This window comes from Entelurus aequoreus, linkage group LG24 (genome assembly GCF_033978785.1).
Source record: "Entelurus aequoreus isolate RoL-2023_Sb linkage group LG24, RoL_Eaeq_v1.1, whole genome shotgun sequence".
Classification (NCBI taxonomy): domain Eukaryota; kingdom Metazoa; phylum Chordata; class Actinopteri; order Syngnathiformes; family Syngnathidae; genus Entelurus; species Entelurus aequoreus.
Window position 1 is genome coordinate 30,385,131 of NC_084754.1, and position 25,936 is coordinate 30,411,066.

The window sequence follows — 25,936 nt, forward strand, 5'->3', positions numbered from 1 at the left end:
ACCACGTAAATCAATTCATGGTAATGTGTGTAAGGTGTGTAATTTGTTGTGAGTTCATGCGCTGTGTTGGTTTTGTTATTTGAACAAGGTGCATTTTGTGCACCATTAAAAAAACATATAACTTTTTCTTGAATTTGAAAAAAAAAAACATTTTATTTTTCACTAAAGAAGGGTTCTGTGAATGCGCATATGAAACTGGTGAGGTTCGGTACCTCCAACAAGGTTAAGAACCACTGCCCTAGTGTGTGAATGTGAGTGTGAATGCTGTCTGTCTATGTGTGTTGGCTCTGCGATGAGGGAGTGACTTGTCCAGGGTGTACCCCGCCTTCCGCCCGAATGCAGCCGAGATAGCTTCCAGCACCCCCCGCGACCCCGAAAGGGACAATCGGTAGAAAATGGATGGATGGAAGAAAAACATAAAAACCCAATTTTCAGGACGGTTTTAGGCGGATAAAGTTTGGACGCCCCTGACCTCAGCCATTCAACTTTGGGAATGTAAGATAGCACTTACACACACGGGCGCGCGCACACTCACGCGCGCGTATACACCCAGCATGCTTTGTAGTGAGGTGCTTAGAGATTGGCTGCAGTGACACAAATGCACTATTATGTCATCTTATTTGACGACATGCACCTTTAAAAAAAAAAAAAAAATCTTTCATCTTCATCGTCCCGAGTCCTACTCACCACATTCGCTTCCTGGGTGGAAGACAGTGTTCTTTGTTGGAGGCGGTCACCCCCAGAGCCAGCTGCATCACAGTAATGTATTTCTGGTAATTCACCATGGTACCGTCCACCGCTACGGAAAATCCAAGGCAGAGAAAAGCGCAGGTGATCATATATGATGGGTCGTTTATTCCCTGGCATCCGCCGCCTCGGCTGCGTCTCCCGGGCTCAGCCGCAGCAGCAGCGGTAGCATCAGCAGCACAAGGCCGTTCGCCGCGCCAGAGAACTGAGAGTGAAAACACCCCCCGAGGAGCTCAAGGCAAGGTGCCGTGCCGCGGCGACCCATGTCTGCAATGACACCGAAACGCACCGCCCATCCATCCGGCCGCGCTGTCTTCTTCTTCCCCCTAAATGTGTGGGGGTTTTTTTTCTCTCTCCTCCTAACGCGCTCCTGACACGGTCCGCGTCCCCCTGCCTCCTCCCTCCTCTCCAGGCTTGCAAACACTCTCTTAAAAAACGCTGCAGCGTCCAAGCATCCGTATGTATGCCTGTGTGTGTGCGTGTGCGTGTGCGTGTGTTTGTGTGTGTGTGTGCGTGAGGTGGGGGGGAGCGTGTGCGCGTGTGTTTGTGTGTGTACATGTAGTCCCAGGGAGGGCGGGGTGAGGAGGAAGAAGAAGAATGGCGAGGAGGCATGCATTAATGTTTGGAGATGCTTGGTAGCATACTTGCCAACCTTGAGACCTCCGAATTCAGGAGATGGGGGGGGGTGAAGGTGGGGGCGTGGTCGGGGGTGGGGCGGGGGCGTGGTTAAGAGGGGAGTAGTATATTTACAACTAGAATTCACTAAATGTCAAGTATTTCAAATATATATATATATATATATATATATATATATATATATATATATATATATATATATATATATATATATATATATATATATATATATATATATATATATACCGTATTTTCCGCACTATAAGGCGCCCCGTGTTATTAGCCGCACGTTTAATGAACGGAATATTTCAAAACTTTGTTTACCTATTAGCCGCCCCGTGCTATTAGCCGCACCTACGCTACGCTAAAGGGAATGTCAACAAAACAGTCAGATAGGTCAGTCAAACTTTAATAATATATTACAAACCAGCGTTCTAACAACTCTGTTCACTCCCAAAATGTAATGTACAAATGTGCAATCACACAAATAGTAACACTCAAAATAGTGCAGAGCAATAGCAACATCAATAACTCGACGTTGCTCATACGTTAGTGTCACACAACACACAAAATAAACATTTAAAGCTCACTTTCTGAAGTTATTACTCATCCAGAAATCCCTCGAATTCTTCTTCTTCGGTGTGCTTCACTTGTTTTTTGACACCATCGATGATGTGGACGCGCATGCAGTCATAGATCAACAGGAACGCTGTTGAAAAAAGTCACCCGGTGTCTTCGCGTAAACGTCTATCAACCACTCGCTCATCTTTTCTTCATCCATCCATCCCTTCGAGTTAGCTTTTATGATGACGCCGGCTGGAAAGTTCTCTTTTGGCAAGGTCTTCCTTTTGAATATCACCATGGGTGGAAGTTTCTGGCCGTTAGCATGGCAAGCTAGAACCACAGTAGGACGACTTCTCATTCCCTGTGGTGCGAATATTCACCGTACGTGTTCCCGTTGTATCCACAGTGCGGTTCACATGAATATCAAAAGTCAGTGGAACCTTGTACGCGTGTCTCTTAGTAGGAGACATTTTGTGGACATTTACAGAAACACAAATATGAAATGAAACGTAATATTTGCGCGCTTCTTCTTCTACGGAGGCGGGGGCTCACCTTGGCGGTTGCTAACAGTAGAAGAAGAAGCGCTTCCTCTTCTATGGGGGCGGTTGCTTACCGTAGAAGAAGAAGCGCTTCCTCTTTTACGGGGAAAAAAGATGGCGGCTGTTTACCGTAGTTGCGAGACCTAAACTTTATGAAAATAAATATGAATATTAATCCATATATAAGGCGCACCGGGTTATTAGCCGCACTGTCTGCTTTTGAGAAAAATTGTGGTTTTTAGGTGCGGCTTATGGTGCGGAAAATACGGTATATAGTCAGTGACGTGCGGTGAGGTTCATGGCTGGTGAGGCACTGACTTCATCACAGTCAGATTTACAAACATATGAACCCTAAAGAGTATCTTATTCACCATTTGATTGGCAGCAGTTAACGGGTTATGTTTAAAAGCTCATACCAACATTCTTCCCTGCTTGGCACTCAGCATCAAGGGTTGGAATTGGGGGTTAAATCACCAAAAATGATTCCCGGGCGCGGCCACCGCTGCTGCCCACTGCTCCCCTCACCTCCCAGAGGGTGATCAAGGGATGGGTCAAATGCAGAGGACAAATTTCACCACACCTAGTGTGTGTGTGACAATCATTGGTACTTTAACTTAACTTTAACTTTACACATACAAACTGTAGCACACAAAAAAGCACATTTAATAAAAAAATGTTATTATGGTCTTACCTTTATGTAATATATTGGGTTGGAGGCAATAACCAAGCGAGGTGATGAAGTACGTCTCTTTACTGTAGACTTCAGAACAGACTCAACACACTTGACGTCAGGTGCGCAACACCATGTAAATCGTTGGCCAACCAAAAAGTAACCCCAGTACGCTATAGCCAACATTAACCAGGAGATGGCAACAGACAAACATAGATCACTCTATTACATTCCTCTCCTTTTAGAAATGTAGAAGTTACTCAAAAGAAATAAACAACCCAACCAAAAAATGCAGCAGCTCAATAAGAAGCCAAAAAGTGCAAAAACAATAATGCTCGTGTTGGAGGAATTGTGAATGAATGAAATATGAAATCTGTGCTGCAGTCTGCAGGTTTACCTAATGTTGTGGCCCTGTCATTCACAACTCCTCCAACACTAACATTATTGTTTTTGCACTTTTTGGCTTCTTATTAAATAACTTTTTTAAATAGATTCAATGTTGCACGTGGAAAGTTTAAGTGTGGGCTTTAGTTGATATAACACTCCCGTCAGGGGGTACATTCTACGCCGGGGGTGCATTCTCTACCACCAGGAGGCGGGATTACTGCGAGCCTCACACAGTGCGTCTTCGCAGCAGTTTTATGATTGCTCAGCACAAGAAATACTTTACACACATACAGTGGTTGACAAAATACACTGTACATTATATACCTCAGCTAACAAAACAATTGAAATGTATAATATAGTTCATATAGCAATACGGTCTCACTGCACAGCAGGCCAGCAGTTAGCCGAGTCTGCAATCCATGTTGAGGCACAACTGAGTGACGTGCCTCAACTGGCTGCTGATCACCGCAAGTCTCTTCTCAGTATTTGAACGGCAAATGTGAAAATTCAGCGATTTTGAATAAAAATAATCTAAAACTGGTGAAGTTAAATGGAAAATAACTTCATAGTATAATCACTGGACACATATAACAATTTAATTAATTTGTTTTCTTTTTACATTTTTTTTCTTTCCATGATGGCAGGTGAGGCCCCGCCTCACCTGCCTCTAGTGACTGCATGTCACTGATATATATATATAGATTTTAGGGCTGTGAATCTTTGGGTGTCCCACGATTCGATTCAATATCGATTCTTGGGGTCACGATTCGATTCAAAATCAATTTTTTTTTAATTTAACTCGATTCTCGTTTCAAAAACGATTTTTTCCCCGATTCAAAAGGATTCTCTATTCATTCAATACATAGGATTTCAGCAGGATCTACCCCAGTCTGCTGACATGCAAGCAGAGTAGTAGATTTTTGTAAAAAGCCTTTATAATTGTAAAGGACAATGTTTTATCAACTGATTGCAATAATGTCTTTTTTTTAAACTATTAAATTAACCAAAAATATGACTTATTTTATCTTTGTGAAAATATTGGACACAGTGTGTTGTCAAGCTTCTTCTTCTTCTTTTCATGTCTTTGAAGCATGTGGTTATACGACAGTTTCCCATTTCTTTACACAGTCTTTTGCATTGTCATTGAACTCTGCGAGATCTTTTAAGCTGCACTGGTTGGGTAGCAGAGGACAGACAAGGCAGTGCTGCATCGTGTGGTCCTCTTCTCGCATTCGCAGGTGGTTGGGCCGGTTTTGTAGCCCCATCTGCCCATAGCAGCTTTTGATCGCCCTGTTCCTGTTCTCAGGCAGTTTAGTGTCTTCCACTGGATCCATGGTGTTTCTGACCCGGGGGGCAGGTCTTCAGAAGGGGGGATTCCCATGTCAATAGGAGGGGGGTCTTTCTGTAATTTTTGTGTCCATAGCTGGAGTCTGGTTTCTTCCCGAGATGTTGTTAGGGGCTGGACATTGCTGAGGAAGCTTCTCCTTGACTTCAGACGTTGGGCTGAGGGTTTACGTACCTAGAGGAGGTGGCGTTCCTCACTGGTAGCTTTTGTGAACTGTACTCGGCTGGCAACTTCCCGTCTCACGTCTGCAGGGGCAATGCCAGCGAGGAGATGTAGGTTGTTCAGGTTGGTAGGCTTCAAGCAACCAGTGATCAAGCGGCAGGTGTTGTTCAGTGCATGGGTTGATCTCTCCCAGACAGGACATGCATACTCCGCTGAGGAATAGCACAGGGCCAAAGCAGTACATCTTAGTGTGTGTGCTGTGGCTCCCCATTTGGAATTTGTCAGTTTCCGTAAGATATTGTTTCGGGAGCTGACTTTCAGTTTGGTGTTTTTGATGTGTTCCTTGAAGGAAAGGGTGCGGTCCAGGGTTACGCCAAGGTAGACAGGGTTGGTACAATTCTCAAGTGGTGTTCCAGACCATTTGATGTTAAGAGTTCAGTTCGCATCCCGGTTCCTGAGATGGAACGAGCAGACTTGGGTTGTCAAGCTTATGAGATTTGATGCAAGTGTAAGCCACTGTGACACTATTGTTCATTTTTATTTATTTTTTATAAATGTCTAATGATAATGTCAATGAGGGATTTTTAATCAATGCTATGTTGAAATTGTAACTAATATTGATACTGTTGTTGATAATATTCATTTTTGTTTCACTACTTTTGGTTTGTTCTGTGTCGTGTTTGTGTCTCCTCTCAATTGTGTTAGGATCCGCTGCTCGGATCACAGTTTGTTTACACTTTAGCGTCACGTGTTTGTTTCTGTTGCCATGACTGCAGATTTTACTCACCTGCCTCTGATCAGCGTTCGGGACGCGCACCTGTTGCCCGAGCACTGATCAGAGGGCTATTTAGTCTTTGCCCGGGCCTCACTCGGCCTGGCTTCCCAGTTTGTTCTCATGCAACAAGTTACGACCACTTTGCTTCCTGCTAGCTCTCATGCTAGATTATTTTGCTTGCTAGCTCCCATGCTAGTCGTTTTTGTTTTTTCTGTCTGATTTGTGAAAAATAAATCATTTTCCTACCTGCAAGCTGTGTCCGAGCCCGTCTGCATCTCTGGGAGAACACCACCGCACCTCGATGCGACCAGGTCGTAACAGTAGGAAGCCAGCAAGAAGTTCTCCCGCAACGAGCACGTCGGAGGAGATGGACGAAGGTGCGTGGATGGTGTTGCGAGCAATGGAGGCGGAGACTCTCCGCTATTCCCCCTCGGAGCGCCAGGACCTGATATGGGGTCCTAACGGAAAGTTGGTCCCAATCCACTCCGTTTGGCCCGAGGACATCGCCACACCTCCGCACCACCGGACGCGTCAGCGAAGACGGAAGCCACCAAAGAGGTCTTCACTTCGCTGCCAAGACGCGCCACTCCCACAGACTCCTCCACCGGTACACAGCAAGCTACATTCAGCCCAAGATTCACCTCTTCAAAGGTCTGTTAATCTCATCAACTACCTTACCGAAGACTGTTATGACTGGCCTGTCAATCACTGGGACTGCAGCGATGACGTCATTCCGCCGGCACCCCCTGATGACACGCCGCTTGATGACGTTGTCCCGTCCATTTTGGATGACGTCATAGACAAAGACTTTTTTAGACATTATGTCAATTCTTCCTGCCAGCCATTTTCAAGTGACTTTAATTCTAAGATAAGACATTATCAGGACATTTTTGTGAAATGTAAATCTAGTCAGTCCCGGTCACCTGACTTTCTAGCTCCACCCCCAGTGACTATTGCTCCGCCCACTGCACATATTTTTTCCCCCTGTGCTCCCACCCAGTCTCAAGTGGGGAGTAAGAAAAGACATTTTGGACAATTTAGAGGAGAGGATTCAGCCCTCCCCCGGACCTCCCACCACCCACCCTTGAAGACGGTTCCAATCCGCAAGGAGCGCGTCTGGGATCCGCTTTTTGAGGGGGGGGCTAGTACTGGGAGCTGTGCGAGTGGGGTGGCACAACGGCGTGCTAAGCCGCAACCTCCTGCTCGGCCACCGCCACCTGTCCTTCGGCGTGCTAAGCCACAACCTCCTGCCCGGCCGCCACCACCGGTTTTTCGGCCTGCTAAGCCGCAACCGCCAGCCAGGCCACCTGCACCTAAGCTAGCGCCAAGGCTAAGGCTAGCACCAGCTCCACCACAGGTTCCAATACCTGCACCACGGCTGGTTCCCGCACCAGTACCTGCACCACGACTGGTTCTCGCACCAGTACCTGCACCACGACTGGTTCTCGCACCAGTACCTGCACCACGACTGGTTCTCGCACCAGTACCTGCACCACGACTGGTTCTCGCACCAGTACCTGCACCACAACTGGTTCTCGCACCAGCACCTGCACCACGGCTGGTTCTCGCACCAGCACCTGCACCACGACTGGTTCTCGCACCAGCACCGGCTCCCACGACAGCGACTCCGGCTGCCACGACAGCGACTCCGGCTGCCACGACAGCGACTCCGGCTGCCACGACAGCGACTCCTGCTGCCACGACAGCGACTCCTGCTGCCACGACAGCGACTCCTGCTGCCACGACAGCGACTCCTGCTGCCACGACAGCGACTCCTGCTGCCACGACAGCGACTCTTGCTGCCACGACAGCGACTCCTGCTGCCACGACAGCGACTCCTGCTGCCACGACAGCGACTCCTGCTGCCACGACAGCGACTCCGGCTGCCACGACAGCGACTCCGGCTGCCACGACAGCGACTCCGGCTGACGACAGCGACTCCGGCTGCCACGACAGCGACTCCGGCTGCCACGACAGCGACTCCGGCTGCCACGACAGCGACTCCGGCTGCCACGACAGCGACTCCGGCTGCCACGACAGCGACTCCGGCTGCCACGACAGCGACTCCTGCTGCCACGACAGCGACTCCTGCTGCCACGACAGCGACTCCTGCTGCCACGACAGCGACTCCTGCTGCCACGACAGCGACTCCGGCTGCCACGACAGCGACTCCGGCTGCCACGACAGCGACGTCTCAGCGACCTCGAGTGGTCCGGCTGCGCAAGCAGCTCTCTCAGAGGACTCAGAGGCTGCTGAAATTCTGGCGCCACTCACGCCCACCTTCTCGGCGGCCACGAATGTGGCCTTACCGTGGTCGCCCGCCTCGCCCGCCTCGCCAGCGGCAGCGGCGTTCCATTCGCCGCCGCCACCTGACCCTTCCCCGGTGGATTCGGGGACACGTGGCCTGGCGACCCACCACCAAGTCACCCCCCGCCCGCCCTTGACTCGTGAACTATTGCCTTTTTTTTTTGGGTTCCAGTTGTTTTTTTTTTGTTTTCAAGGGACATCTGGAATCTGTCCTTTTAGGGGGGGGTACTGTTAGGATCCGCTGCTCGGATCACAGTTTGTTTACACTTTAGCGTCACGTGTTTGTTTCTGTTGCCATGACTGCAGATTTTACTCACCTGCCTCTGATCAGCGTTCGGGACGCGCACCTGTTGCCCGAGCACTGATCAGAGGGCTATTTAGTCTTTGCCCGGGCCTCACTCGGCCTGGCTTCCCAGTTTGTTCTCATGCAACAAGTTACGACCACTTTGCTTCCTGCTAGCTCTCATGCTAGATTATTTTGCTTGCTAGCTCCCATGCTAGTCGTTTTTGTTTTTTCTGTCTGATTTGTGAAAAATAAATCATTTTCCTACCTGCAAGCTGTGTCCGAGCCCGTCTGCATCTCTGGGAGAACACCACCGCACCTCGATGCGACCAGGTCGTAACAAATTGCTCTGTTTATTGCAGTTCTGAGTGTTGCTGGGTCGGGTTTGGTTTTGGAATTGGATTGCATTGTTATGGTATTGCTGTGTATTGTTTTGTTCTATTGATTAATAAAAAAACTAAATATAACAAAAATATCTTAAAAAATAAAAATCGATTTTTTAAAAATGAGAATCGATTCTGAATCGCACGTGAGAATCGCAATTCGAATTCGAATCGATTTTTTCCCACACCCCCAATAGATATATATTTATATCTATATATATATACATATAAGAAATACTTGACTTTCAGTGAATTCTAGCTATATATATATTTATTTTATTATGTATATATATATATATATCCATCCATCCATCCATCCATCTTCTTCCGCTTAAGAAACACTTGAATTTCAGTGTTCATTTATTTACACATATACACACACATAACACTCATCTACTCATTGTTGTATTTGAAAGTGCAATGCTTTGCAGCCAGAAGCACAGCCTTATATACTACATACATACAGTCAGGGGAGGCAGGTGAGGCGGGGCCTCACGTGCCACCATGGAAAGAAAAAAAATGTGAAAAGAAAAAAAATGAATTAAATTGTTATATGTATCCAGTGATTATACTATAAAGTTATTTTCCATTTAACTTCACCAGTTTTAGATTCTTTTTATTCAAAATCGCTGAATTTCCACATTTGCCGTTCAAATACTGAGAAGAGACTTGCGGTGAGTCACCAGCCAGTTGAGCCTCGCCATGGATTGCGCAATGACTCGGCTAACTGCTGGCCTGCTGTGCAGTGAGACCGTATTGCTATATGAATTATATTATACATTTACATAGTTTAGTTAGCTGAGGTATATAATGTACAGTGTATTTTGTCAACAACTGTATGTGTGTAACGTATTTCTTGTGCTGAGCAATCATAAAACGGCTACGAAGACGCACTGGGTGAGGCTCGCAGTAATCCCGCCTCCTGGTGGTAGAGGGCGGTAGTGATCCCAGATATGATTCTTGCGACTACTCGGCTGCAGAAGAAGTGACAACCAGCAGCACCAATTAGCAGCGATCGTTTATTTTTTCCTCTCGCCTGAACTTTTAACATGGAGGATTACATATCTAAAATAAAACAGTTTTCTAAACTGGACTTTCAATCGAAGCAGGATGTAATAATTAAAGGAAGATCTCCATCGAGACAGAGAGACTTTTAAAACTGAAGAAAGATAAGGAAGACTTCTATAAACAAGTTATCAATGCTTTTGTTCTAAAGGAGCGGCGCATGGACTTCATTTATAAGTAAAGGTAAGACCATAATAACGTTTTTTTTATTAAATGTGCTTTTTTGTGTGCTACAGTTTGTATGTGTAAAGTTAAAGTTAAGTTAAAGTACCAATGATTGTCACATACACTAGGTGTGGTGAAATGTGTCCTCAGCATTTGACCCATCCCCTTGCTCACCCCCTGGGAGGTGAGGGGAGCAGTGGGAAGCAGCGGCGCCGCGCCCGGGAATCATTTTTGGTGATTTAACCCCCAATTCCAACCTTGATGCTGAGTGCCAAGCAGGGAAGAATGCTGGTATGAGCTTTTAAACATAACCCGTTAACTGCTGCCAATCAAATGGTGAATAAGATACTCTTTAGGGTTCATATGTTTGTACATCCGACTGTGATGAAGTCAGTGCCTCACCTGCCATGAACCTCACCGCTGGTCACTGCAAAAAATATAATCATAGTAGTATCGACTAGATACGCTCCTGTACTTGGTATCATTACAGTGGATGTTAGGTGTAGATCCACCAATGGCGTTTGTTTACTTTGTCACGCCGGTGAGCTACGGTGTGTAGTGAAGCATGTTCAGCTATTCCTCGTCCTGCAGGGATGATACTTGTAAGAAAAGTACTTTATTTGTCGCCATGGAGGCGAGGATTAGTGATTTAGAAGTAGCTAAAACACTGCCGACTGGGGCTGGACTTTAGCTGCTAGGTAGCTAGCCATGTCTTAAAGCACCTTTTCCTGAGGGCGTTTCAGTGTTACAACTTCACCGTTATAGTTAGTTTTTAAGCCAAAATGCGTCCGTTCTCCCTTTTCTGTCTACACACTGTGTCTGCTTGTAAGTACTCCGTGATTGTGCACTACCGAACATGAGCATCTGCTTGTAAAACAGCAATGACATGACGTGACAACGAGAGGGTGCGGGGGGATGGCGGACCGGTACTTTTCAGAAGCAGTATCGTACCGAATATGATTAATTAGTATTGCGGTATTATACTAATACCGGTATACCGTACAACCCAAGTATGTACAGTATTTTATACACTCACATCACAAATAGGATTAGTGAGACATTTGGCGGGCAGCACGGTGGAACAGGGCATGTGAATGTGCCTCACAATACGAAGGTCCTGAGTAGTCCTGAGTTCAAACCCGGGCTCGGGATCTTTCTGTGTGGAGTTCGCATGTTCTCCCCGTGACTGCGTGGGTTCCCTCCGGGTACTCCGGCTTCCTCCCACCTCCAAAGACATGCACCTGGGGATAGGTTGATTGGCAACACTAAACTGGCCCTAGTGTGTGAATGTGAGTGTGAATGTTGTCTGTCTATTTGTGTTGGCCCTGCGATGAGTTGGCGACTTGTCCAGGGTGTACCCTGCCTTCCGCCCGAATGCAGCTGAGATAGGCTCCAGCACCCCCCGCGACCCCAAAAGGGACAAGCGGTATAAAATGGATGGATGGATGGAGACTTTTGGCAAAATTATATTCGGGCTGTGGTAGAAATGTAACTATAGCCATTTCATATATCACGGTTGTCGTGACCAAAACTATCATTAGGCTTGGACAAACTTTATTGATCCACAAGGGAAATTGTTCCACACAGTAGCTCAGTTACAAAGGATGGAAAGGATAAGGATGGAAAGGATAATGCACACAAGAGCACAAAAAGAGGGCGAAAACAAAAGGTATAAAGTAGACTAAAAATTTACCATAGTAGCAATATAAAATATAACATATGTAATATTTACATATTATATATACCGTTTTTTTTTATTAGGCGCACAACGCGTTCAAAAAGTTAATGACTTCGCTTTTATTGTTTTAAATATTGGTTCGTACTGTAGCACTTTAAGATGTGTCTAAATGAAAAGTGTGTAACAAATAAAACTAGGGATGTACGATAATGGCTTTTTGCCGATATCCGATATTCCGATATTGTCCAACTCTTTAATTACCGATACCGATATCAACTGATACCGATACTGATATATACAGTTGTGGAATTAACACATTATTATGCCTAATTTGGACAACCAGGTATGGTGAAGATAAGGTCCTTTTTTTTTTTAAATTAATAAAATAAAATAAGATAAATAAATTAAAAACATTTTCTTGAATAAAAAAGAAAGTAAAACAATATAAAATCAGTTACATAGAAACTAGTAATTAATGAAAATTAGTAAAATTAACTGCTAAAGGTTAGTACTATTAGTGGACCAGCAGCACGCACAATCATGTGTGCTTACGGACTGTATCCCTTGCAGACTGTATTGATATATATTGATATATAATGTAGGAACCACAATATTAATAACAGAAGGAAACAACCCTTTTGTGTGAATGAGTGTAAATGGGGGAGGGAGGTTTTTTGGGTTGGTGCACTAATTGTAAGTGTATCTTGTGTTTTTATGTTGATTTAATTAAAAAAAACAACAACAAAAAACGATACCGATAATAAAAAAAAACGGTACCGATAATTTCCGATATTACATTTTAAAGCATTTATCGGCCGATAATATCGGCCGGCCGATATTATCGGACATCTCTAAATAAAACCTATTATTATCATCTATTGTTTCTGACAGGCGTTGCAGCGTCCTACTCTGTTGAAAGCACCATAAAAACACCTCCGAGTGGAGAACGATCACTCTGTACTAAGAGAGCAGCTTGTAGGTTCAATGTGCACAATTGAATAGTTTAGTTGCTCAGACAGTAATGTGTTTATATAAGTTTAGATTGGGGTATGTTGTTTCTTAATGGAGAAAGACAGTAATGTCTCCTGTTTTAATGTTAGAATTTAAGCTTGCGAGCTGGTGACTGTCAGTCCGTGAGATTATCTAGTGCTCCCATTTTTTCTATAACTCTAATTTAACGCGGCAATACTGTCGGGAGTTTTACTACAGTAATTAATTCCGGTTATCGTTACATATGTAGCTCTATCGTTTATTTTATAAATCGAAACACACTTTATAGCCTTATTGTGTATTTTAGAGAAATAAATTAGATATTTTTAACATTTGCATAACCTTCGTTCTTTTTTTCTAATAAATGCACTTCATTAAAATTGAAATCATACTTTTAACATGTGTGCATTAATACAGATGACAAAAAATAAAAAGTTGTTCGCCGCCACACTAATCACGGCACCTTCTCATAGATCTTTTTTCTTTTTGCAGGACTTCAGTATTTCCTTTGTGATCCACGGTTTCTCCTTATTGTAATGTCTGTAATGTCTGTCCTTAATGTAATGTTTGTACTTGGACAGTGCTTGTCTTGCAGTTTTAAGGAAATGTTAAGGAAGGTTTCATATGCCTCATCTGGGTCTGTGGAGGTGTAAGCCTCCCACCTGAGCACATAACTCAGATTTGAATGCTGCCATGGTCTCTGGTGTTCAGTGTCTGACAAATCTATAGTGAGCTGCTTTTGTTCTTTCTTTCTTCCATCCATCCATTCATTTTCTACCACGTGTGCCTCTTATCAAAGAAATTGTGAAAATGCTGAATACAGGTACAGTAGATGATCACTTATGTCGTTGAGTAGTAGTCCTGCTGTTATTTGATTCTCCGGCTGAGTGGTGAAAATGTTATCTATTAGTGTGGCTAAGTCTATTGTTATTCTGGTTGGTTTTGTAATGAGGGGAATTAAAATATTGCTGTACAATCCTGTAATAAGATCTGTTGTTTTGGTACTGTCCAAGGGGTTCAGAAGATTAATATTAAAATAACCACAGACAATATGGATCTTGTTTGACTTACTGAACAAATAATCCGTTTTTTTGATTGAATGTGTCTAAACACGATCCAAGCGTTCTATGAAGACAACTAATATTTTTTTTCCTTCAATTTCTACAGTTAAACATTTAAAGACTCCAACAATAGCAGGTGATTTACTATTAATCTTCGTACAATTTAAATCTCAATTCACAAAAAGTCCTCCTCCCCTGTTTCCAACTCTGTTTGTAGTGAATAATTCATACCCTTCCAATCTCATTTCACAACACTTGTTCTCGTCTAGCCAAGTCTTTGAAACGGCAATAACACAACATTTTTTGAACTGGCTCAGATATTCTCTAATGTTTTCATAGTTTTCATACAAACTTCTGCTATTAAAATGTATCACAGTAAATTATCTGTCCACGTTCACATATTTAAATTGTTCATCTGTGTAGTACCCACAATTACTGATAATATCGTTATAAAGATTACAATCCGGATCTACGTCACTACCAAACTCATTTGAATAGCAGTTGTATTTGATATTGTCATACAAGTTTGGTTGGATGTGATCATAATTATTGTACAGTTCACTATAATTGACAGCTAATGTAAACCCGGAAATGGCGAGAAATACACAAAAAGACACGATTTACTATTAATCTTCTTACAGTTTAAATCTCAACTCACAAAAAGTCATCCTTTCCCCTCCTCTGTTTCCAACTCTGTTTGTAGTGAATAATTCATACCCTTCCAATCTCATTTCACAACACTTGTTCTCATCTAGCCAAGTCTTTGAAACGGCAATGACACTAAATTTTTTGAGCTGGCTCAGATATTCTCTAATGTTTTCATAGTTTTCATACAAACGTCTGCTACTAAAATGTATCACAGTAAATTATTTGTCCACGTTCACACATTTAAATTGTTCATATGTGTATTACCTACAATTACTGATAATATCGTTATAAAGATTACAATCCGGATCTATATCACTACCAAACTCATTTGAATTGCAGTTGTTTTTGATATTGTCATACAAGTTTGGTTGGATGTGATTATAATTATTGTACAGTTCACTATTATTGACAGCTAATGTAAACCCGGAAATGGCGAGAAATACACAAAAAGACACTTGGTCGGAGCCCCCTTTTCTTCGTGAGGATTATACGTCATTCTTCATCTAAAGAGGAATATAACAAGATTCTAATAACAGCAGACATTGCACAGTAAGTGATATTTTATTATGTTTGTTGGCTCTCAGGAAGTCCGCAGTGAGTAATAATCAGAGATGTTGGATTGGTTTGGATGTTTTTTAAGGGCTTTATAGGCAGAATAGAGCAACTCACATAGGCTCCATTGTAAGCAGACTTTTGATCACATTTATTCAATATTTAGAATGCATAAAAAAAAGAAAAACATGTGTGTTCTTAATGGAAATGTGTGCAAAACGGGAACATAAGTGCCCCATAATAAAGGAGCTGGTCGGATTTCTCGGTGAGGTGCCTCGCTGCAGTCAGACAAAGTTTAGACCTGTCTGCATTACTTTATTTAAAATAAATAAATTGATTATCGATTGTTGGCGTTCACTAATTGATTTTATAATCGTCCATGTCCGAATTGCGATGCATCTAAAAATCGATTATTTCCCCCACCTCCAATTGTGAATGATAGGCAAAATTCCAGCCAACCTTAAAATGCTCTTTAGGAAGTACCGGTACTTAAAGGCGCCTTTATATTGCCCGCCTAAAACAATTAAGTCACTCCCCCACCTCAGAACTACTGGGCATGAGACCTGGGTCCTAGTGTCTGTTACAAAATAGACATTTCCACATGTGTTGCCTTCTTTTATGAGGCTTATATAAGGCTTTACATTTTTTGCTGATGGCCTTCATTAGCAGATTCCCAGTAATACACATAATGGCAATATTTTTTTCCTTTTGTGGTCCAGTTTATTTCTTAGAAGGTGACCACAAAGGCTTATTACTTCTTCTTTAGCCTTTGAATTGTTTCTGCTGGTACATAATTTAATTACCAGTCGGTAGATTTGTCTTTAGCCTCTCATTATGACAACTAATTTTTTATTACAAAACAAATCAATGCTAGTTTAAATATCAAAAATGTAAGTTAAGGCGAACAAAAAACATTTTATTATTACGTTAGACCGATTTGCTTATCTTAATGTGTACTAAATGAGATATACAGTATCACTTAAAACATGCAAAATAATCTGGCATCAGAACAAGAACATTTGCCAAAATGTTCCATCCTGTTTTCTCTTAGTACAGTTGAAATTGATATTTTAAAACAGTGATTACTGCATTACGCAGACCAATATAATCTTACTAAAAATAATACATTTTGTTTCAATTCATGCATGTGGCAGTTTTATTCATTTATTTTTTAAAGTTGACACCATAGCACAGTAAAACATTTTTCCATTTCTTTTACAACACACAATTCTGAAGATGATGAATAGTTTCAGGTGTGATCATGTACTATTTCTGCAAGTCTGACAGTGAGCCACAGTGCAAAGTCTTTAATAATGCATTTTACCCAGGACCTCAAATTACCTTGTTGAACACAGCAGTCATTTGCCAAGCCAAACACCACTTGTCGTTAACCGCAACTGGGTTATTTTTCAATCAATAGTCGGATACACTGGTGAGGCGTGAAAGTACTGTAAGTCTAATATTAGCAGTATGACGTACTACAATCGCCTGAGGTGTTTACTAAAGCGATCGCTTTTAAAAAAGTATGGAAAAGTTTGGGAATTTTGCCTATCATTCACAATTCCTGTGTAAAAGAAGAACACATATGTCTTTCTTTTTTTATGCATTCTAATTTGTGAAATGCAGCCAGTAAGAGGTGGCTAACATGTAGCTAATAGGAGTAGTCCATTGCGATCATAAAGCCCTCTAAAAAAACATCCAAAAACAGCCAACTATACTCCATTTACATCTTGTGACCTGAATATTAACCAAGTATTAGCAATATTGTTATTATAAGTGCCACGGCCGACAAACTCACTCAGGGGCGCCCTTATTACAGAGATTTAGCTTATGCAGCTTCAGCATACTTGCCAACCTTGAGACCCGGGGGGGGGGGGGGGGGGGGGACGACGACACTATATTTATAGCTAGAATTCACTGAAATTCAAGTATTTCTTATATATATATATATATATATATATATATATATATATATATATATATATATATATATAGATAGATATATACCTGTATATATAGATATATAAATAAAATAAATACTTGACTTTCTGTGAATTCTAGCTATATATATATATATATGTACTTTATTATATACATATATATATATATATATATATATATATATATATATATATATATATATATATATATATATATACATATATATATATATATATATATATATATATATATATATATATATATATATATATATATATATATATATATATATATATATATATATATATAAAAGAAATACTTGAATTTCAGTGTTCATTTATTTTACACATATACACACACACTCCTCTACTCATTTTTGTATTTGAAAGTGCAATGCTTTGCAGCCAGTAGCACAGCCTTTGAAGGAGCATAGGTATGGGCAGTGTAATATTCTGGGTTGGAGTCAATAACCAGGCGAGGTGATGAAGTTACGTCTCTTCACTTCATACTTCAGAACCGACTCCCATACTTGCCGTCAGGGTGCGCAATACTGTACAACGTAAACCGTTGGCCAGCCAAAAAGTAACCACAGAACACTATACCCAACATTCACCAGGAGATGGCAACAAACAACTTAGATCACTCTATTACAGGCAGCATCTGTGAAATTTAACTTGCAGGAAAGGAGTGAGTTTAGGGTTGAATTGTCCATCCTCGTTCTATTCTCTGTCACTCGTTGTCGCCATGACTGTCTCTTCTTCGTCTCCTTCTTGTTGTGTGTGCAGTTGTGCACTCTCCAAAAGCCGTAGATGTTATAACGTGATATATGAAGGAAAAGCGGACGTGACGACAGGCTGTCCTCACTCAGGTCCGCACGGACCAGGAGGGGGCGCGCCTTAAGTCCCGCTGGAAATCGGGAGAAATTCGGGAGAATGGTTGTGCCGGGAGGTTTTCGGGAGAGGCACTGAAATTCGGGAGTCTCCCGGAAAATTCGGTAGGGTTGGCAAGTATGAGCTTCAGTATTGACATTCTGAGCTGCTGCTGCAGCTGCATCGCCTCTGACTTAGTAAAAGCTATTTCTAAATTAAAAATCAGGCCTTTCACCTGTATAGTAGAAAGATGTAGCCATCACCAAGAATTGGTAAACTTTGACATCCAATTTAGACCGGTAAGTGATTGTTTTATCATGTTCATAGTTTGTATTTCTTCAGTATTGCTGGGTTAGTGTTTCTAACTCTGCTTATCAATCAGCTTCTAAAACTTGCTGCTCATCCTCCTTAGTCAGGCTTCAAAATATAAGCTTCTGCATCATCATTATTTGTCCTCATTATTTGGTTCACATGAAGTCTGCCATGATTAGTAGTGTTGTTGTTGTTGAAGGAAATAGCAAATGTTGTGATGCTTCTGTCAAATGAATACGCCGCCGTGTGCTTATAATGACAAAAATATGTAAATATTACATGTTATTATGAATGTGCCTGTTACTACCTTACATATATACTTACAGCATATAATAAATATGACATGTTACAGAAGATCCTACAACATCAACAAAAATAACTGGAAATGTGTGAGTATCAAGAGCACGCCACAACAGAGACTGATATGGAGATAGACCCTGATAATAATTTTTTCTCTGCGATTGTAAAAAAACTGTGATTATTTTACCTGTGAACAATATGAAAACAGTGTAAAATCAGAAGATAGTCTGTCAATAATACATTTCAATAGTCGAAGCATGTACACTAACTTTGAGGCTATCAAGGATTACTTGAAAGAATTTACTCATCCATTTACCATTATTGCAATTACTGAAACCTGGTTCAACAATGATAAAGGTATTGATTTTAGTCTGAATTACTATGAATGAAGATACATAAACAGAATAAATAAAATAGGAGGAGGGGTCGCATTGTACATTCATAAATCTGTTACATTTAAAGTTTTAACAAACATGACCATAGCAGTCGATGGATTATTTGAATGTTTAACAGTGGAAATCCTAAATGACAAAAAGACAAATATCTTCATGAGTTGTGTATACCGGGCACCTGGCTCAAGCATAGAAACTTTAAATGAGTGGATGGGTAAACTATTTTCCTCTGTGAACCATAAAACCATATTTATCTGTGGTGATTTTTAAAATTGATTTTTTAAACTCAACCAAGCAAAAACATGTTGATGACTTCATTGACACAATGTACAGCTTGTCTCTATATCCAACCATAACCAAACCAAGCAGAATAAACACACAAAGTGCCACAATCATTATGTGAAATCAAATCACCAGTGGCCTATTTATATGTGATATCACTGACCATTTACCTGTTTTTACTTTATATGACTGCCATCTCAAGAAAACCAAAGACACTATGGCAAAAATCTCTAAACGAATAACAACTGAGGAAACAATCTGTGCCCTAAACAATAGTTTAGCAGTTCAGGATTGGACTTCAGTTTACAGAGAACCAAATGTGGACAGTGCTTATTGTAATTTCTTAGACATCTTTACTTCCTTGCATAATAAACATTGCCCTGTGAAAGAATATTTTATAAAAGGAAAAAATAAAAATAGCCCTTGGATCACAAAAGGGATAATTAATGCCTGTAAAAAGAAAAACAATCTCTACAAACTTTTCATCAAAATAAAAACAAAAGAAGTCGAACAACGCATACTTGCCAACCTTGAGACCTCCGATTCCGGGAGGTGGGGGGTGGGGTGGGGCGTGGTCGGGGGTGGGGAGGGGTGGGGTGGGGCGGGTGTGTGGTTGGGGGTGGGGGGCGTGGTTAAGAGGGGAGGAGTATATTTACAGCTAGAATTCACCAACTCGAGTATTTCATATATATATATATATATATATACCGTATTTTCCGCACCATAAGCCGCCCCGTGTTGTAAGCCGCACCTTCAATGAATGGCATATTTCAAAACTTTGTTTACCTATTAGCCGCCCTGTGTTATTAGCCGCACCTACGCTACGCTAAAGGGAATGTCAAAAAAACAGTCAGATAGGTCAGTCAAACTTTAATAATTAAAGATTAAAGTACCAATGATTGTCACACACACACTAGATGTGGTGAAATTTGTCCTCTGCATTTGTCCCATCCCCTTGGGGAGCAGTGGGCAGCAGCGGCGCCGCGCCCGGGAATCATTTTGGTGATTTAACCCCCAATTCCAACCTTTTGTTGCTGAGTGCCAAGCAGGGAGGTTATGGGTCCCATTTTTATAGTCTTTGGTATGACTCGGCTGGGATTTGAACTCCAACCTACCGATCTATATCACAAACCAGCGTTCTAACAACTCTGTTCACTCCCAAAATGTAATGTGCAAATGTGCAATCACAAAAATAGTAACACTCAAAATAGTGCAGAGCAATAGCAACATCAATAACTCAACGTTGCTCGAACGTTAGTGTCACACAACACACAAAATAAACATTTAAAGCTCACTTTCTGAAGTTATTACTCATCCACAAATCCCTCGAATTATTCTTCTTCGGTGTGCTTCACTTGTTTTTTGATACCATCTATGATGTGGACGCGCATGCAGTCATAGATCAACAGGGACGGAGCTGCGTGAAAAAAGTCACCCGGTCCCTTCGCTCATCTTTTCTTCATCCATCCATCCCTTCGAGTTAGCTTTTATGATGACGCCGGCTGGAAAGTTCTCTTTTGGCAAGGTCTTCCTTTTGAATATCACCGTGGGTGGAAGTTTCTGGCCGTTAGCATGGCAAGCTAGAACCACAGTAGGACAACTTCTCATTCCCTGTGGTGCGAATATTCACCGTACGTGTTCCCGTTGTATCCACAGTGCGGTTCACATGAATATCAAAAGTCAGTGGAACCTTGTACGCGTGTCTCTTAGTAGGAGACATTTTGTGGTCTTTACAGAAACACACAAATGAAATGAAACGTAATATCCGCACGCTTCTTCTTCTACGGGGGCGGGTGCTCACCTTGGCGGTTGCTTACAGTAGAAGAAGAAGCGCTTCCTCTTCTATGGGGGCGGTTGCTTACCGTAGAAGAAGAAGCACTTCCTCTTTTACGGGGAAAAAAGATGGCGGCTGTTTACCGTAGTTGCGAGACCTAAACTTTATGAAAATAAATATTAATATTAATCCATATATAAGGCGCACCGGGTTATTAGCCGCACTGTCAGCTTTTGAGAAAAATTGTGGTTTTTAGGTGCGGCTTATGGTGCGGAAAATACTGTATATATATATATATATATATATATATATATATATATATATATATATATATATATATATATATATATATATATATTTTTTTTTTATTTTTTATATATATATATATATATATCAGTGACGTGTGGTGAGGTTCATGGCTGGTGAGGCACTGACTTCATCACAGTCACATTTACAAACATATGAGTATCTTATTCACCATTTGATTTTCAGCAGTTAACAGGTTATGTTTAAAAGCTCATACCAGCATTCTTCCCTGCTTGGCACTCAGCATCAAGGGTTGAAATTGGGGGTTAAATCACCAAAAATGATTCCGGGGCACGGTGCCGCTGCTGCCCACTGCTCCCCTCACCTCCCAGGGGGTGATCAAGGGGATGGGTCAAATGCAGAGGACAAATTTCACCACAGCTAGTGTGTGTGTGACAATCATTGGTACTTTAACTTAACTTTAACTTTACACATACAAACTGTAGCACACAAAAAAGCACATTTAATTAAAAAAAAACGTTATTATGGTCTTACCTTAACTTATAAATGAAGTCCATGCGCCGCTGTTGTGCTGGATTAATGAACCCCCGCCGTAGAATGCACCCCCTGACGGGAGTGTTATATCAACTAAAGCCCACACTTAAAGTTTCCACGTGCAAGATTGAATCTATTTAAAAAAGTTATTTAATAAGAAGCCGAAAAGTGCAAAAACAATAATGTTCGTGTTGGAGGAGTTGTGAATGACTGAAATATGAAATCCGTGCTGCAGTCTGCAGGTGTACCTAATGTTGTGGCCCTGCGGTCATTCACAACTCCTCCAACACGAACATTATTGTTTTTGCACTTTTTGGCTTCTTATTAAATAACTTTTTTAAATAGTGTAACAAAGGGTTTATAAATGTCGCATATACTGTATGAAACTACAAAATAATAAACACGGAGGCTCCAGTTTACACAAGGACCACTTTATTTACCTTCTTTCAAAAACCTCCGCTCCACTCCAACGTGTCATCACTTCCGCTCTTAGCGCCTTCAAAATAAGAGCGCAAGGCATATACTGTATAACAGTGTATAACAAGAATTTAGCATCACAAAGAGGAAGCCCATAAAAATAGGTTACAATAGATTCAATCTTGCACGTGGAAAGTTTAAGTGTGGGCTTTAGTTGATATAACATGCACCCCCCGTTTTCTACGGCGGGGGTGCATTAACCGGCACAAGAAGGCGGGATTACGGCAGCAGTTTTATGATCGCTCAGCCCAAGAAATACGTTACACACATACAGTTGTTGACAAAATACACTGTAGATTATATACCTCAGCTAACTAAACTATGGAAATGTATAATATAATTCATATAGCAATACGGGCTCACTGCACAGCAGGCCAGCAGTTAGCCGAGTCCACAATCCATGTTGAGGCACAATTGAGTGACGTGCCTCAACTGGCTGCTGATCACCGCACCGTCTCTTCTCAGTATTTGAACGGCAAATGTGAAAATTCAGCGATTTTGAATACAAATAATCTAAAACTGGTGAACTTAAATGGAAAATAACTTTATAGTATAATCACTGGATACATATAACAATTTAATTTTTTTTTTTTTCTTTTTACATTTTTTTTCTTTCCACGATGGCAGGTGAGGCCCCGCCTGACCTGCCTCTAGTGACTACATGTCACTGATATATATATATATATATATATATATATATATATATATATATATATATATATATATATATATATATATATATATATATATATATATATATATATATATATATATATATATATATATATATATATATATATATATATATATGTATGAAATACTTGACTTTCAGTGAATTCTAGCTACATATATATATATACACTACCGTTCAAAAGTTTGGGGTCACTCGAACAATTTTGTGGAATAGCCTTCATTTCTAAGAACAAGAATAGACTGTCGAGTTTCAGATGAAATTTCTCTTTTTCTGGCCATTTTGAGCGTTTAATGGACCCCACAAATGTGATGCTCCAGAAACTCAATCTGCTCAAAGGAAGGTCAGTTTTGTAGCTTCTGTAACGAGCTAAACTGTTTTCAGATGTGTGAACATGATTGCACAAGGGTTTTCTAATCATCAATTAGCCTTCTGAGCCAATGAGCAAACACATTGTACCATTAGAACACTGGAGTGATAGTTGCTGCAAATGGGCCTCTATACACCTATGTAGATATTGCACCAAAAACCAGACATTTGCAGCTAGAATAGTCATTTACCACATTAGCAATGTATAGAGTGTATTTCTTTAAAGTTAAGACTAGTTTAAAGAGATCTTTATTGAAAAGTACAGTGCTTTTCCTTCAAAAATAAGGACATTTCAATGTGACCCCAAACTTTTGAACGGTAGTGTATATATATATATATATATATATATATATATATATATATATATATATATATATATATATACACATATATATATACACATATATATATACATATATATATATATATATATATATATATATATATATATATATATATATATATATATATATATATATATATATATATATATATATATATATATATATATATATATATATATATATATATATATATATATATACATATATATATATATATATTTTTTTTTAATTTATTTATTTATTATACATATAAATAAAATAAATACTTGAATTTCAGTGTTCCGGAGGCTATCCAGTAGATGGCAGTATTGTCCTGTTTAAGAGTGTCACAACATTGCTGTTTACGGCAGACGAACTGCTTTACGGTAGACGAAAAACGTGACTGCTGTTGTTGTGTGTTGTTACCGCGCTGGAAGGACGTTAATGAAATTGCCTAACAATAAACCCACATAAGAAACCAAGAACTCGCCCTCGATCATTCTACAGTTATAACGTGATTGGGCAGGCACGCTGTTTCTATCGTGGGAAAGCGGACGTGAAAACAGACTGTCGCCGCTGTCCCCACTCAGGTCCGCATTGAGCTGGAGGGGGCGTGGCCTCCAGCTCCGGCTGAATTCCGGGTGTTTATCGGGAGTGGCGCTGAATTCCGGGAGTCTCCTGGTAAAACCGGGAGGGTTGGCAAGTATGGAACAACGATACAAGAAATACAAAAATAAATTAACTGATATTATAAGAACACGCAAACGGTTATATTATATAAAAAAAACTATATGAAAACAAAAACAATATAAAAGGAACTTGGGATGTTTTGAATAGTCTAATCAAACAAAAATATTCAAAGTTGACATATCCTGATTACTTTATTGATGAAAACGGTGAAGATTATAATATGAGTAATGTAGTGAATAAGTTCATAGCTTTTTTGTAAATGTTGGTCCTAAGTTGGCTGTTGATATCCCAGACAATGGAGTTACAAAATCAACTATTGAACAGAATTCTTCGTCATTCTTCCTCTCAGCTACAAATGAGCAGGAAGTGACAAACATTGTGCGGAAGTATAAAAGTAAGTGCTCCACTGACTTCCATGATATCAACATGATATTGGTTCAAAAGGTTATATTGAATATTGTAAAACCCTTAACTTATATATGTAACCTATCATTCCAGACTGGCTGCTTTCCAAGTCAAATGAAAATCACTAAGTTAACACCGCTCTTCAAAAGTGACAGCAAACACGCTTTCACCAATTACAGACCAATCTCTCTTTTGCCTCAGTTCTCAAAAATCTTGGAGAAACTATTCAACTCTCGACTTGAATCTTTTCTTGAGAAGCATCATATAATTAATGACGGTCAGAATGGCTTTAGGTCCAAACGAACAACCTCAATGGCGATAACTGAAGCTATTGAAGAAATTACTAATGCACTGGAGCATAAAAGATATGCAGTTGGTATCTTCATTGATCTAAAGAAAGCCTTTGATACCATTAATCATTCAATTCTACTCGATAAAATGGAAAGATATGGAATTAGGGGGCTGGCTGGTGACTGGTTAAAAAGTTATTTAACAGGGAAGGTACAGTTTGTAAAAATGGGTCAATTTTTATCTGATACTCTTGGCATTGCGTGTGGTGTCCCCCAAGGGTCCGTGTTGGGGCCAAAACTGTTTAATGTATATATTAATGATATGTTTAATACATCCAAAGTACTGAAATTTATACTATTTGCAGACGACACAAATATATTTTACAGTAGTGATGACTATAATGAGCTCATAAATACAGTAAACACAGAACTAAACATAGTAAAAAAATGGATGGACACAAATAAATAATCTTTGAATATAAATAAAACTAAGATAGTGATGTTTGGAAATCGCAACATAACGTCTGAACAGAAAATAAGTATTGATTTGTACCCAAATTGAAATCGTAAATGAGAATACATTTTTGGGAGTAATAATTGATAGTAAACTATCATGGAAAGCTCATGTCAGACACATTAAAACAAATTTCTCCAAAAGCCTCTCAATTATAAACAAAGTAAAACTATACCTCAATGAAAATGCACTTCATACTCTATACTGCACCTTGGTACTCCCATACCTTACATACTGTGTTGAAGTATGGGGGAATACTTACCACAACACAATTCATCCTCTGATCATATTACAGAAAAGAGCAGTGCGGATCATTCACAACGTTGGTTATTTAGAACATACTCATAATCTGTTTATGCAATCAAAGTTGCTCAAATTTGATGACCTTGTTAAATATAATACATTAATAATCTTATATAAAGCATTTAACCAATTATTGCCGCCTAATCTACAACGTTTTTTTATAAAACGAGTGCAGGCTCATAACTTGAGAGGCTTTGGATATTTCTCATTGCCGAGAGCTCAAACCACTCGTAAACGTTTTTATGT

General features: G+C 40.5%; 1 protein-coding gene across 8 annotated transcripts in view; it reads right to left on the bottom strand.

Moving 5' to 3' along the window:
- tjp1b (tight junction protein 1b) overlaps nucleotides 1-25,936 on the bottom strand; it is a 243,042-nt gene that overhangs the window by 172,104 nt on the left and 45,002 nt on the right. The window contains exon 1 of one of the 8 annotated variants that reach the window (XM_062035404.1): nucleotides 688-1,143. The exons of the other annotated variants lie outside the window; for them this stretch is intronic. Coding sequence (XP_061891388.1) covers nucleotides 688-839 — 152 coding nt within the window. The 5' untranslated portion in view covers nucleotides 840-1,143. Of the gene's footprint in view, nucleotides 1-687; nucleotides 1,144-25,936 lie in introns of those variants that run through there. 8 annotated transcript variants of the gene reach the window in all.